At 35.6% G+C, this 16,704-nt stretch overlaps 1 protein-coding gene across 13 annotated transcripts in view; it reads left to right on the forward strand.

Annotated features, from left to right (window-relative positions):
- VEZT (vezatin, adherens junctions transmembrane protein) overlaps nt 1-16,704 on the forward strand; it is a 77,613-nt gene that overhangs the window by 26,892 nt on the left and 34,017 nt on the right. For 4 of the 13 annotated variants that reach the window (XM_045463357.1, XM_045463359.1, XM_045463352.1 and 1 more), the window contains exons 3-7: nt 1,172-1,258; nt 2,608-2,646; nt 8,108-8,283; nt 10,717-10,992; nt 13,722-13,871. In XM_045463357.1, coding sequence (XP_045319313.1) covers nt 1,172-1,258; nt 2,608-2,646; nt 8,108-8,283; nt 10,717-10,992; nt 13,722-13,871 — 728 coding nt within the window. The remainder of the gene's footprint in view (nt 1-1,171; nt 1,259-2,607; nt 2,647-8,107; nt 8,284-10,716; nt 10,993-13,721; nt 13,872-16,704) is intronic. The other 9 variants (XM_045463356.1, XM_045463362.1, XM_045463363.1 and 6 more) reach the window with 4 other exon arrangements.

The following is a 16,704-nucleotide window of genomic DNA, read 5'->3' on the forward strand; positions in this document are numbered from 1 at the left end:
TAAAAACCCTCTCAGTGTTCATTACTATTCCCTTCTTCCCTTGGATCATAGCCCAGACTATGCCACCATGACCATGGCAAGTGGTTACATGGCTGTCCCCTTTACTCATTCTGTTCCCTTGCCCAGAATGTTCTCCCTCCTTTGTTAAAATTTCTGCTCATCTGTTAGGGTATAGCATCAGTGTTAACACCTATTGCATCTTTTCCCACACTTTCCGAGACTTTACATTGATTTGTAATTATTTACTTTCTCTTCTAAGGTTTTTGAAAATAGCAGTTATATGTATTTATCTTTGTTCCTATGGCCCTTTTTTAGTACTCAGGATATAGTAATCACTCAATGAATGTAAACTGCATTTACTCAGATAATAGGCTATTAACATTAAGGTAAATTGAATTTTTGGTTGGTTCAATAATAAAAATTATTTCAGTATGAGACACTTTTTCTAAAGTTGATTAAAATATCTTTATGCCTTAGCATTGTGGAATGAAAGTGTTCTTAGTATTTGAGAACTTGGAACACCCTGTGGTTTTCATTAAAATATATACTGTCATCTTGACATAGATAGTATATAGCGTACCGAAGACAAATGAGCTGCATCAGGATAACTTCCGAGTGCTCTTTTAAAAATCTGCTGTTCAGGGCACCTAGATGGCCCAGTTGGTTAAGCATCTGACTTTGGCTCAGGTCACGATCTTGCAGTTTGTGGGTTCAAGCCCCATGTCTGGCTCTGTGCTGACAGCTCAGAGCCTGGAGCCTGCTTCAGATTCCGTGTCTCCCTTGTCTGCCTTCCCTCTCCCCCTTTGCTCACGCTCTGTCTCTCTCTCAAAATTAAATAAACATTAAAATTTTTCAAATAAATGAATAAATAAGATTTTTTTTTTTTTAAATCTGCTTTTCAGGTCTCATCCAAACCTAATGAATCTGAACCTTTGGTTTGGGGACCCAAGAATATGTTTCTAACTAAAATCTCTAGGTGATTCTGATGTGCAAGTAAATCTGGGAACTGTTAAGGAGCCTGAGACATACTGACAAAGGATATAACCAAGATGATTTTTTCCTCCCTTTTTCTAATAAAAATTTTGGTTAATTAGAAGTAAGTTATTTGCAGTTTTTCCACTGTGTGGGTGTGGTTTAATGTATCCTGTACAATCTCATTAATCTCCTTCAGCGAAGCATCCTGTTAAAAGTGGCTGAAACCATCAAAAGTTGGATTTTTTCTCAGTACAATAAGAAAGATGACTTACTTCACAAGTTGGTAAGTGTTTGCTCTATTTCTTTCAGTCAGTTTTCAGGACTCCAGTTTATTAATGACAATACAATGAATCAGAATTTGTTTTGCTACTGATTTGGGCAATGATTGATTCTAAATTCTGAGAAGTTCTCTGAAAGGAGACTGCCTGCTTCATAAAGTGTTTAAATAAAGTTTGTTTGTATCACCTAAAAAAAAAAAAAAAAGAAATTCTTCAATAACTGTGGATCTTGAATTTGGACTTAATTTAGTATTATTTCATAGCTCTTCTAAGAGGTTATTAGCCATTTAGAATAGAATATTCTAGTTGTTATTGAAACCTTATTTGTTAGATTACTAATTTCCTGCTGCCATCTTCCTCCATTGACAAATATTCCTCTCATTAAGGAAGAGAGTGTATCAATTAGTGGGACCTTCTTTTTTTTCATTAGGAGCTTGACTGTATCCTTTTTTCTTTTCTTTTCTTTTTTTTTTTTTTTTTCTTATTGACTGTCTGTATCTTTATCCCATAGTCTATGGTTAGAGTTTGGGCAAAATCAAAGTGGTTCCCCCCTAATTTATTTATCATTAATCTATCATTCCCTGACAACTTAATATGTAAACTTTAGTCTCCCAAGAGCAATAATCACAGAATTTCCCAGAGATTTGGAATTGTGACCATTGAGAGTCTCTCTGATTCCTGTGAGGCTTGCTTTTTTTTTTTTTCCTGCTCTCTGCTGTAGTATATCTGGTATTTGACCTGTAGTATATCTGGTATTTGACCTGCCCAAGAGGGAATGCTTCAACTTTGTACATCTTAAGCAAGGCAAAATCCAGGTAGTATAGCTAAAAAATTGAAGTAACCAAGTTCTCATGGCTCTCCTAAGGAGCGATCAAGTATGGGTAGGCAGATTTCAGGATCTTCTGCTGGCCTGTGACCTTAAGATGATAATTATCATTCTTGTAAATTACCATTTGTAAGGAGATGTTTACAAAGTGCTTTCACATTTTGATTTGCTACTTCACATACTGTAAAGTTTAGTGCATTTTGCCATTTGGAAGTGGTAAGATTTCCAAATGTCTGACATTCAGATAGTTCAGTTTGGTTTAAGAATACTTAGTGAGTTGTTCAAGAATGTTCAGCTAGAAATTGATAGAGTTAGAATTTGAATTCAGGTCTCCTGTTTCCAAGCCCAGGTTCTTCATTATAACATAGTACCTCACTGGCTTGAGTGTTATTATGCCTTGACTGACTAAAATTACTTTTTTAGCAATCCAAATGGGCAAGTTCTCTGTTCAGGGTTTCATCTTTGTAGGTATGTTGAGAAGGTCAATGAAGTGTCTTGTCACCTACGTAGAATATCATCTCTATCCAGGTGGAGCCATCCTCATTCTTCAGTGATACTAGGATTGTGGTAAGGTATACGGATCCATATACATTTTTCTGTGGTTTAATCATAGTGTGCATAGTCCTGATCTTTTCATTCTTGGTTCTTTGTCACTGGCCACATGTTTCACTGTAAAGTGCCAACTTCTGTATGCATCCCTTTTGTGCCTACATTATAGAGAACTGTAGGAAGTACTTACCAAAGAAATCATTTTATAGTAATGGAACGAGGAATTACCCCGTTGGCTTCTGGCATGAGATGCTTGACTCTTCCCTTTGTCAGACATACTTAAAATTTTATTAGCTATACAGATATTGAACCAGTCCCTTTTTCCTTTTATTAAAATACTGACAGTTGCTCCATGATATCTGAACCTTTTCCTTTTTATTAAAGTACTTCTTAAAGATTTTTAAAAAGTTCATTTATAACAACTATAACGGTAATGGTATTAGTACTTTTGAAGCACTTTTTAGCCTGTAAAGTGCTTTCACACATGTTACCTCATTTGATCCTCATCAGCTCTATGAAACAGAACAATGTATTAAACAGTATAGAAGATCGTTGAAATATATTGACACATACATAATTCCCTTCTCCATGCCTAGGGGTAAAAACAGAAATCTGTCTATTCTTTTTTAGCTGTGCTTCTCATACCCTTTCATTCCATACAGGCAGAAATTTCCTGAGTTACCGCTCATACATTTTCCTGTTTAGATCCTTAAAATATCACCATTACCCATTGAATCAAGTCCAGTTCATCATGTTAGCATCAAAGAGTCTGCAAAATTTGGCCCCAAACTACCTTTCCAGCCTTACCCACCAATTTGTTCATCACCCAACCCAGTCTTCCTTTTCTTTTATTCCATACCGGTTCTGCATGTCTGTGTTTGTGCTATTATACTATGGTAGAACCCTTTCCGTTTTTCCTCTATTACTGTAGTCTGTTCAGTAAGCAGTCCTAGCTCTTCCTTAAGGCCTTTCCTGCAAACTCAGTCTACTGGATCTCTTATTTTCTTCAACACTATAGTAACGATTATCCGCTATGTTTTAAGTTTATATATTGTATTATGGTGCTTTTCTTTATTATGTTTTAATTATTTCGTGTGTAGGAACAACATTAACAGCTAAGACTTACATAGTACTTAATATGCACCAGTACTTACTATGCATCAGAACTATACATTGTACAAATATTGACTTACTTAATTTTCATAGTAGGTACTATTGAAGTAGGTACTATTCTTAACCTCATTTTGCAGATGAGGAAACTGGAGCAGAGAAGTTAATAACTTAAGATGTGGAACCAGGATATAAACCTAGGTACTAACTAGGTCTCAGCACTCAAACTTGTTAAGGGTGAGCCAAAGTTCACCTAGTGCACTTCCCCACAGCACAGAGCATCTGACCATAAAGATGATAATCTAATGTCTAGTCAATCAGTATTAGTAGCTTTTAAATTTCTTCGCTTGTTTGACACTTGGACCTCGGTCCAAATAGGGCTGTTGTGAGATGTTTCTTAATATAGCAGGTGTCTATTTTCCCACTAGTTTGATTGGCATATTGCAACAGTTTCCCTATTTTCTGCAGTTCTCTTTTTTTTTTTTTTTAATGTTTATTTATTTTTGAGAGAAAGAGAGACAGAGCACGAGCAGGGGAGGGGCAGAGAGAGAGGGAGACAGAATCTGAAGAGGCTTCAGGCTCTGAGCTGTCAGCACAGAGCCTGATGTGGGGCTCGAACTCATGAGCCATGAGATCATGGCCTGAGCCAAAGTTGGACACTTAACTGAGCCACCCAGGTGCCCCTGCAATTCTCATTTTTATAATTAAAGAGTAATATACAATTTTATAATTTATTCTTAAGAAAAAACTTAATTCCTCAGTGTAATCTGATTTAATTTTATAGCTATTGTGATCAGAATATAGTTCAAGTTCTTCCTTTATAGAGACAGTCTAGTCACTAGATAATACTGCTTTAATTATTTAGAGTGTCTTGGTCCCTTTCAGGTTCATTTGTATTTATAGGTAATTGTAGGTAGTTTGTCACATTCTTGAATCACATATTCCTAAAGCTACTAGTACTGCCTCAAAGCACAATGGTTTTGGGGAAACATTATCCCAGTTTTGCAAACAGTTCTGATGCTAAGGATGGTGTTAAAGAAAGTGTACCTGATTAAGCAGCATATCTGTACAAGGGGCTATGAAGAGGGAAAGCTCCCATTCTGTGTTAATAGCTTTCCCTCTCTTTGTGAGCCTTAGCCTTCCTTTAGTTAGGCTTCTTTAAACTTACCCAAATGTAGGTACATTGAGGTCTCAAAAAAGATAGGATTTAAAGCTTTTATAGCAAAACCTTGATTTTTAATACTTAATGTTTTAATATCTCTCTGTGTGTGTGGAATCCAAATCAGATAATAAGGCCAGTGTGTGAGGATTTATTTCAAAGATTATTTGAAAAGCTGCCATGCTCCTACTTTTGCCCTCCTTGCTTCCACCCCTTCCCTAACAGTAGTATAAAGTGAATTGTGCTCTTCTCTTTGTGAAAGTGGGGTGGAATGTCAATTAATTGGTTCCTAAGCTTAGAATCATGATTCTAAGAAGAGTGAAGAGACACATGGAAAGATGTGCAGCATCCCTAATCATCAGGGAAATGCAAATCAAAGCCATAATGAGATGTCACCTTACACCTGTCAGAATGGCTGATATCAAAAAGACAAGAAATAACAAATGTTGACAAGGATGTAGAGAAAAAAGAACTTTCAGTACTGTTGGTGGGAATGTAAATTGGTGTAGCCACTGTAAAAAACAATATGAAAGTTCCTCAAAAAATTAAAAACAGAAATACCACACAATCCAGTAGTTTCACTAATGGTTATTTACGCAAAGAAAACAAAAACACTAATTTAAAAAGATAAATGCACCTCTATGTTTATTGCTGCATTATTTACAATAGCCAAGATACGGAAGCAACCTAAGTATCCATCAATAGATGAATGGATAAAGAAGAAATTATATAGATGTAGATATAGATATAGATATAGATATATATGTATATATATATAGATATATAGATAATGAATATTACTCAGCCATAAAAAGAAGAATGAGATCTTGCCATGTACAACAACATGGATGGACCTACAGGGTATTATGCTAAATGAAATAAGTCAGACAGAGAAAGATAAGTACCATATGATTTCACTTATATGTGGAATCTGAAAACCAAAAGAAACAAAACAAAAACAGACCCATAAATACAGAGAACAAACATGGTTGCCAGAGGGGTGGGGATTGGAGGGATGGGCAGAATGAGCAAAGGGGAGTGGGAGGTTCAGGCTTCCAGTATGGAATGAGTAAGTCACAGGGGTGAAAGACACAGCATAGGGAATTCAGTCAATGCTAACTGTAACAACACTGTATGGTGACAGATGGTAGCTGCACTTGTTGTGAGCATGGCATAATGTATAGAGTTGTCAAATCACTGTGTTGTACACCTGAAACCTAATGTAGCATTGTATGGTAACTAGAACTCAAAAAAAAAAAAAAAAAAAACCAGAGAGAAAGAAAGGAAGTAAAAAGAAAAGGAGAGGAAAGAGAAAAAGAAGAGAGAAGAAACAGTGGTTCAAATATGAAACAAAAGTGATACACAGGCACATGCAAGGTGTGTCAGTAGATGGTGAAAAAAAAATAATGCCAGGCTAAAGGAAGACCAGCGTTCCAAGATGTTCTTGTTTTATATAACTGAAAATCAATAAAGGGGTGCCTGGCCGGCTTAGTCAGTAGAGCATGTGACTCTTGATCTTGGGGTCATGAGTTCAAGCTCCACATTGGACATAGAGCTTATCTAAAGAAAGAAAATTAATAAATATATCCATATGGGACTAATATTAAAAATATTCTTCTCCTTCTCTAAAAGGAGTGTATGTGGTGATACATAACCCACAATCGAGGACATGCTCTCATAGCTGGATATATGGATCACTGCATTCCTATTAAGTTCCCATTATGAGGAGCTAGGGCAGGGTAGGCTCTTGTGTGGGAATGATTAACTGGCTAAGAAGAGCAAACCCATTGCCTTCAAACCCTGGACCTAATTGGTTTTACTTTAACTGCTAAAGGCCTTATCCGGTAAAAGTTCTATTTTTCTTAAAATAGGATCATTCTGTTCTTACATGTAATGCATAATAAAACTTCAAATTTTCTCATACAGCAGGCTATATGTAGGAAAGCATAATTGACTACCAAAGACTTAGGATTTGAAATCAGAATTCTAGAAGTTACTTAATCTCTTTGGGCATCAGTTTTCTCCTCTATAGAATGGAGAGGAGGATGAAATGTACATCACAGGGTTACTGTGAAAGTTAACCTATGTACTCTTAACATTGCTACTTCATCTCTCACCCTTTTTGTTTTATTTTGTTTGTTTGTTTGTTTGTTTGTTTGTTTGAAGTTTATTTATTTAAGTACTCTCTACACTCAACCTGGGGCTTGAACTCACATGCTCCTCTGACCGGATCAAGTCACATGCTCCTCTGACCGGGCCAGCTAGGCACCCCCTCATCTCTCACCTTCTTACCATGCATTGTATGGAAAGCTAAAAGCAGTAATTTGCAGTTCTAGAGAGGCTTTTGCTCTTCCCATCCCCGCCTTCCAACTCTTTCATCTGGTCAGTTCTTGTTCATGCTTTAAGACTCAGCTCAGGCAGGCATCACCTGTTTTCCTTTCTTGGACTTCATTACAACTTTTGGTTCTTCTGTGCCATTTTCATAATCCCAGGTATACCTTATTGCACTTCTTGGCACATTATATTGTAACTGTTTCCTTTTCAGTCCTCTTCATTAAACTGTGAACTCTTTAAGAGTAGAGACCTTGTATGTTTTGTTCATTTTTTGTGCCTTTGGTCTCAAGCATGGTGCCTGGTATATATAATATTTCTTGATAGATGGATAGAAAGAAAAGAAGAAGGAATAAATGAGCTGGTATATGTGAAAGCATTTTGTAAACTATAAAGTGCTATGCACATATTAGCGCGGTTTTGCATTACATTCCTTAATGTTGTGTTTGTCCATTTTTAGAAGGCCTTGATCCTGCTGATGTAATTCTTACATTTTGGCTATATTGTTACAGTATCCAGGGACAACATCTTATGTTACAGGATTATACTTTCCATGCTCTGTTCCAGCAATTTAATTAATTAGGCTTAACTAGACAGGCTTATTAATATGTAGTTACTACACATTTCTTTATTAAAAATTTATATTTCACATCTGGTGGCTCAATAATGTCCATTGCAATTTTTATTGTTTCACATTTACAGTGAAACTGAAACCCCATATACATAATACTAAAGATAGATTGGACTGTTGTATCTTCTTGGAGGCTATACTGAAAATATATATAGTACCCCTAAATTTTGTTAGTACATTAGGAGCTTAGCATTTCATACAAAATTATGTGTGTATTAATGCCTCTCTTTGGGTTTTTTCATGGCAAGGATATTGGATTCCGACTCGACTCACTACATACCATCCTGCAACAGGAAGTCCTGTTACAAGAGGATGTGGAGCTGATTGAGCTACTTGATCCCAGTATCCTGTCTGCAGGGCAACCTCAACAACAGGAAAATGGACACCTTCCAACGCTTTGCTCCCTGGCAACCCCTAATATTTGGTACTGTCCAGAAAACATCTATCCTTTGCTTTCATATTCAGTATTAGCAGAGGAAATCCACTATGCTCTCTATTGTAAATTATAAACATTCCATACATTTTAACATTGTAATTAATGATAACCCAGAAGTTTAAAAAACAAGTACCTTTCTAAAATAAATACTATTTAAGGTGAAGCTGGAAAAACATCCAATTATTACATATTTTTAATTCAATCTAATTAGTTCTGTGTTTAATAACCCAACAAGCAGGCATAACATGTGCCCCAAGAATCTCTCTTACCCATACATCTATACATATGTGTGCATGCAGTCCTAGCCACTCGCTCTTTTATGTTTCTTTAAAATTAATAGATTATATCATAAACACATTGTAGAGACATCAAAAATAGAATGGGACGTGGAGGTAAACAGTCAATTCTTGCTTTGTTGACTGAGAAGCCATAGGAAATATAGACTGACAATTCAGTCCTAAAACTTTTCTTGAAGTATTTGGGTCTAATACAGAAGTCCCAGGCCATGAATACCAAAAAGGGACTTTATACACACACACACACACACACACACACACACACGCACACGCACACGTATATACATACATATATGTGTATATACATGATATGTATATACGTGTATATATATATATATATATATATATATATATATACACACACACACATACATACATACATATACATATACACACACACACACAGAACTGAACTATTAAAGTATGAGTTTATTAAGTGAACAAAATCATTGCTTGAACTATTCAAGTTATATAGGTGATTACATAACATTGGCCTCAGTGTTCTGGATGTGTCTTTCTTATAATATTGACAAATGCTTCATATTGTAAGGGATAACAAAGTATGTCTTCCAAATTTATAGGCACTCAGCATCATGATGGAGTAAAGCATCATCTTATCCTTTACCGATCTAAGAATGCAAGGAGCTGCTAGAAGGAACCAAGGGTTTTAAGAATTTTATAGCTTTAACTTCTAAGTTTGCTTTAGCCACAGGTGTGATTAAGCAACACTGAGGCCTGTAAATACTTTTAGACTTCATTATTCATGCATGAAAGTATAGGATAAGATTTTGCTTTATGATGTTACCAATATCACCTGAAAGTAAAGGATTCCAAGGGAAATTAGAACAGGTAAATATTTATTAGGAAGCATTCTTACATGTGACTTTCTTTATAATTTGATTATAACTTTTAAGTATTATTGATGTTTTTTTAGACATCCTAAGAGACATCTCCGTATATTCACCTCTTTCTTATTACATTTTTATCAAAGCCTTCATTGCTTAAAAGACGTATTTTAGTCTGTATACTTGTAATTTGCCTAGATTTAAAAAGTTTCATATATACTTTTACTTTAGTTAAAGCAGTGAAAAAGTTCAAAGTATGTGCATATTATCAGCTGCAGTATGTGTATTCCAGATTTATGATGATGATTATTAGATAACTTGAAACAATTACTCAAGTACATATTATTTCTGATTGGAAAAATGCTTATATTTTCTTGAGATATTTGTTTCTGTGCAAATAATTAAAGTCTGACTTTGGGAAAAGAACTGATACTATCTTAATATTAAAATGTACTTTAATGTTAAAAATTAGTAACAATTATTTTTACTTTTAAATTTGTAAAATTGGATTTTAGGGGCGCCTGGGTGGCTCAGTCGGTTAAGCGTCCGACTTCAGCTCAGGTCACGATCTCGCGGTCCGTGAGTTCGAGCCCCGCGTCCGGCTCTGGGTTGATGGCTCAGAGCCTGGAGCCTGCTTCCGATTCTGTGTCTCCCTCTCTCTCTGCCCCTCCCCCGTTCATGCTCTGTCTCTCTCTGTCTCAAAAATAAATAAACATTAAAAAAAATTTTTTTTTAATTGGATTTTAAACTCTGTACTTGGTTTTTAGGTTAGAAGAGTCCATATCTTTTTTTTTTTTTTTTTAGTGTTTATTTTTGAGACAGAGACAGCATGAGCAGGGGAGGGGCAGAGAGAGAGGGAGACAGAATCTGAAGCAGGCCCCAGGCTCTGAGCTGTCAGCACAGAGCCCGATGTGGGGCCTGAACTCATGAACCGCAAGATCATGGCCTGAGCAAAGTCGGACACTTTAACCAACTGAGCCACCCAGGCACCCCAGAAGAGTCCCTATCTTTAAACAAAAAGTCATTTCAGAGGACACCTGTTTCTTACGTTCTTTACAAACTTATTAGCTTAGATTTTAATACCTAAGACACCATTGTTTAGTTGCTAGATTATTTAAAAACTATTTCACATTACTTATTTAAATGTTATTTTTTAAAGTCATAGTTTACAAAGAAGCTACTAGCATTTTGTCTATTTTAGTAAACCTGAATTATGGACTAAAGTAACACATCCTTCTCTAATCTGATGGGTATCATGTTTCTTGGTTTCTGTGTTATAGGGATGTCTCAGTGCTGTTTGCCTTCATTAGTTTGCTCATTATGCTTCCCACTTGGTGGATTATATCTTCCTGGCTGATATGGGGAGTGATCCTGTTTGTTTATCTGATTATAAGAGCTTTGAGATTCTGGAGGACAGCCAAACTACAAGTAACTCTAAAAAAATACATTGTCCGTTTAGAAGATACGGCAACAAATAGCCGAGCTTTTACTAACCTTGTGAGAAAAGCTTTACGTCTCATTCAAGAAACTGAAGTCATTTCCAGAGGATTTACACTGTGAGTTCATATTTCATTTTATTTTTTAAATAATTCTTTTCTACTACATAGTTAGAGTATTTATTACCTATTTTCATTTCTGTGTTGCATTTACAGAAAAAAAGTAAGTTTTTTCTTTAGCACTTATTAAAGTCTGTTAACTGTGAAGGAATGAATACATTATATGCTAGATTTAATATGTAGTATGAGTCTGCTTATCTACTTTGAGAAACCAAAGAGCTTAGAGAATCATAATTATTTGTGTTATGTGATTTCTTATGAGTTAATATACAAAAAGAGCCTAATATTGAAGCTGGCATGCAAAATTACCCAACAAATGTTTGTTTCCTTTACTCTCTGCCAGACATTCTCTTTCCTCAGTTTAAATGATAGATGTATCTGACTTGAATTCATTTTGAAAAATGTTGCTATGCATTAATAATATTCTTTAGGTAAATGTTAGCAGATATTATGGCACTGATACTCTCAGTATATCAAACAAATATTCACATTCCCACAGGAACTTAAATACTCTCCACTGTAGTCCAGTCTTAATTAAATATTAAGGTATAGGATATATAGGATATTTATTCTGTTATTAAAAGGATAGTTAATGTTTATTGAGCACGAATTATGGTCCAAATACTCTGCTAGGTAATTCTGTATACAACTAAAAGCATACAATTACATATGGTAGAACAAACGTTCAGGTCCATTCCATCTGACTCTAGAGCTTGTTTCCAGTCTGCTAGGCTGCCTGCTGAACACTAACAAATGACAGTAGTACTGTAGTATGTTTAATCATTTATTTAACTTACATAACCTTTCCAGTCTGTAGGTGGGAGAAAGTAAGTATATGATGAAGAAGGATTATTACTCTTAATTACTTATATCTGCAAAATCACAAAAAGGGAGAGCAGAAGAACCTTGGGTAGTAATCTCGTTCTTCACTCTGCTGTGCTCTAGAATAGCACTTAAACTGTCCTGACAGAAAAGCCGTATCTGGAAAATAACAAAACAGGAAAGCGAAAGAATCTCTAGTAGTCACTCATTCTTTACTCTGTTGTGTTTTAGAACAGTGTTTAAACAATCCCAAAACAGGAGAGAGATTTTGTAATTTTTTTTCTGCTTCTTTCAAAATGTAATAGTTCTCCGTGTCTGTTAATATTTGTCCTTCTATTATAAAGTCTATTTGTTGATAGAGCATAACAAATATTAAGTTGTTTGAGCATTAGATTTTAAAAGTTGAAAACAATGCTAAGTAATAGCTCCTTTTCATTCTTGATTTGTACAGTATTTCACTGAGCAGACTGGTTAAGCTAAATGGCTATGTGTCCAATTAATGCTTAGGCACATATAGAGGATTCTGTGCTTTTTGTCATTTTCCAACTTACATTAAAAATTATGTCTAGAATTGTCACGAAGAGCTAAAATGGGCCAGCTACACATGACTTACCTCCGGGTTATGATTCCTATCCATTGACATGCAGTCAGGCAAAAGAAATGTTGGAAAAAATTGTTTGACTTGTCTCCATCTAACTGGATAATGGACTGAGAAAAATTACGAGTAACAATAAATCTTGAATCATAACTTTTTTAGAAATATGTTCATCTTTAAAACTGATTTATTAGTAAAATGGAGCGCACACAAGAGTTCCATATATTGAAAACATGTGCTGTGTTGTTCTGCCTTAATTTGTCGTCTCTAGCGAAGAATTTAACCATTCTTTGCCTCATTCCCTTATTTTAAATTAAGCCTATCAGTCATTGTCCTCTGTTGTTTTTTTTTATAGATTTTTAATGTCTGAATACATTATGGTTTGGTTAACATTTTAAAAGTTTTGATTTAGATATCTTGTTTTGCAAATTTGTGGTTATATTGTAAGAAATTTATAAGTTCCAATATTTTGTATTGCTATTGGGAGCAGTTACTGGTTAGGTGGAAAAACTATTATCCAATAGCTATGTAATATGAAATCATTCTATGTTTCATTTATCAAAGCATGATATATTATACATCATTGTTGCAAATAGGTACTCCCCACTTATCTTTTGGAAAGTACTATGAAATGTGCTTCCTCTTGAATAGTTTGGAGAGTAGCTATGCTACTGCCTAGTAACCCTTCCTTTGCCTTTCTACTTGCATTCCCCTGTTGGCCACTGGTCCTGTTATCTCTCTGCGTCCCCTACTTCATTTTGAGTAGGTAAGTGCCAGTGGCAGCAGGTGGGTAAGTCATTTTACCCTACTTTTATGAATGTACAGAATGTATTTCTATACAGTATTTCATTGTTCTGTACAAGTGACCAAAAATATGAGTGATGAACATATATAAATGCATATTAAGAATGTAAAAATTTTCATACTTACTGTAGATACAGGTTTTAAAAACTAAATGTAAAGCAGTACCACTTTAGTATATTTTAGCAGGTAGAGTGTCTATATCAAAAAGTTGCAATGTCTTACCTAAGTATTCTACATTTCTACCATATTTTGACTAAAATATATTGTTTCCCGTATCAGAAGAAGCCTTTACTCTTTGAGATTTTGATTTTTCATTTGTCTTTTTTTGGAGGGGGGCTATACATGTATCAGGGAAATGGCTATTTATGAGACCTGAGCTGGGATATTTACAGTCTTTTTCTAATAAAAACCATGAAAAAGGTTTTTTTCTAAGTTGAATAGAATTGGGGATTTAGAAAACAAAAACTTTAGGACACCTGTACAGTTGTATCACATTTTACTTTTCAAGTTTGCTTGACAGGGTCAGTGCTGCTTGCCCATTTAATAAAGCTGGACAGCATCCCAGTCAGCATCTCCTCGGTCTTCGGAAAGCTGTCTACAGAACTGTAAGAGCCAACTTTCAAGCAGCAAGGCTCGCTACCCTATATATGCTGAAAAAATATCCTTTTCTGTCTTCATGTAAGAATAAATATGCTTCCAGAGTCCTGAATATATAGATAGTATAGCTGCATCCTGTAAAAGTTAAGTGTGAACTGAGATTGCCTATTTTGGAGCTAATTTCCATCATCACTTCTATTTTAAAACTGGAAATGCAGTCTAGGGGGAATAACAATAACAGACAGGAAAAAAGGTTTTCTGTTCTCGTGTGGCTCAGTTTCAACTGAGGAAAAACTTGAAGGCCCTCCCTCTACTGGTCCAAAAAATAAAGTCAGAAGAACCTGGCTTTGCTAGGTCTGACATTTTTAAGAGTTACTGGACACACAAATTTGCGTCATGACATGGAAATAAACTGGTAACAGGAAATCCTTCCCCTTTGAAGAAACAGAGGCTTTCAAGTCAGATTGGCTAAGTTTAAATTTTGGCTCTATCAATTACTGCCTAGGTGACCTTAAGCAAGTTTCTTAACTTTCTGTACCTTGCGTTATTCATTTTAAAAATGGCAGTAACAACATACTCTTCCTGTGGTTTTGTTGACATCAAATAAGTTAGTGCATATAAAGTGCTTAGACAGTGCCTGGTGTATAATAAACACTCAGACTGCATGACAATAAGTCAGTCACTTACATTTACTACATCAGGAAATTAGTTCTGTTAATCAGTAAATAAAGGTGTGTAGGATCTTTATTTCAGTTAAGATTCACAGATAAGTTAAATTATGAGTAAATAGAGTATAAAAATACTTCTTTGTACCTTCAGTATTTGGGGTACTGTAGCATGGATAAATATGCTTAACGTTTACAGAGTGCTTTATTATGTCTTTGTATACACCTTTCCAGCTAGATCTTATCTCCATTTTATGAAAAAACTAAATAAAATCTCCATTTTGTGTGATTTGCTTGGTGTTACACGACTAGTGAGAGGTGAAGTTGTGTCTTAACTATAGGACTTATGACTTAAAACCTTTTCTATATGTATATATATATATATGTATGTATATATATATGTGTATATATATACATATATACGTATATATACATATACACATATATATATACATATATATACTCTTTAACTGTATGACTTCTTTGGAAATTAAAAGCATTTTATTTTTAGTCATGAACTTGTCCATTCAATTCCCATGCTGCCTGAATACCCATCTGCTATGTGCTAGACTTTTGAGTATACTCAGTAGATTAACTGGAATTCATAATACAGTAGAAGTGCCCAGGGTACCTTCCAACATAGTAGGACAATGTACTTGGCCTAAGGGGTCAGAGAATGCTTTCAAGGAGTTGACCTTGAGGATAATAAAAGTCTGCATTCAAGTATAATGAAGCAAAGATAGGGGTATGGTAGTATGGCATGTGAACTTCAAGTAGTTACTCATTCAGCAACTATTGAGAATAAACTCAGTGCCAAGCAATATGCTAATCACTAGATATATGATGGTTCACGTAATAGACACGGTCCCTGCCTCAGAATACTTCTAGCTTAGTGAGGGGTGAAGGAGCAGAAAGGGATAACCTAACAGAGGTTGCAAATTCATGAGTTTCCTGTGCCAGTTACTTTTTCTAGGTAATAGAAACCTAGCAGTGGACAAGACAAACAAGATCATTGTACTCATGACTCTTACCTTCTTGTGAATGAGGTAATGAATAAAAAGCTGAGATTTTCACATATCTGTTGTATAAAAACCCAGCAGAATAGGATAGAGTGATTGGTGAGTTACTGCTTTTGATTGGATGATAGGGGAAGGCCTTCCCGAAGAGGTGACATTTAAAATGAGATTTATGGGGCGCCTGGGTGGCTCAGTCGGTTGAGTGTCCGACTCTTAATTTCGGCTCAGGTCATGATCTCACAGTTTCATGGGTTCGAGCCCCACATCAGGCTCTGCGCTGACCATGCAGAGCCTACTTGGGATTCTCTGTCTCCCTCTCTCTCTGCCCCTCCCCCACCCACTCTGTCTCTGTCTCTCTCAAAATAAACACAAAAAAATTAAAACAAATAAAATAAAATGAGATTGTAATGAGGAGAAAGATCATGTTCCAGTTTGACGGACCAGTGAGTATAAAGATCTTGTGACAGGAGTTATTTTAGCAGGACTGGAGGACAGCAAAAAGACCATCATGTCTGGAGCACAGTAAATTGGGAGTTGGGGCATTAGGTGACATTCAGAGGTAGGCAGGAACCAGAACATATTTACCACACAAGAAACCTTAAGGAATCAAAATAAAAAAGAATCCACCAACTATTTCTTTGAAAAGACCAAACAGTATAAACCCTCACATGTCTGGTCAAAGTAAAAAGAGTACAAATGTACAAAATTAGTAACAGAGCTATAACCATAGATACGGAAGAAATTAAAATAATTATAAGGAGATAGTATATACAACTTTGTGGCAGCGACTTTTAAAAAAGAAAACACCTGGGAGCGCCTGGGTGGCTCAGTGGGTTAAGTTTGACTTTAGCTCAGGTCATGATCTTGTGGTTCATGAGTTTGAGCCCCACATTGTGCTCTCTGCTGTCAGCACAGAGCCCACTTCGGATCCTCTGTCCCCCTCGCTCTCTGCCCCTCCCCCATGCATTCTCTCTCTCCCTGTCTCTTTCTCTCTCTCAAATAAACTTACAAGGAAAGAAAGAAAGAAAGAAAGAAAGAAAGAAAGAAAGAAAGAAAGAAAGAAAGAAAGAAAGAAAGAAAACACCTGATTTTATGTAAACAATGGAAAATTTGCAGGTATAGAAAAGTGATAAAGTTCTTGATGCACTACTATGGAATGATATCCAAATTGTTGAAAAAAAGAATGAAGTGCACAGCATTGTTCATGCTACCC

Source organism: Leopardus geoffroyi, chromosome B4 (genome assembly GCF_018350155.1).
Source record: "Leopardus geoffroyi isolate Oge1 chromosome B4, O.geoffroyi_Oge1_pat1.0, whole genome shotgun sequence".
Taxonomy (NCBI): domain Eukaryota; kingdom Metazoa; phylum Chordata; class Mammalia; order Carnivora; family Felidae; genus Leopardus; species Leopardus geoffroyi.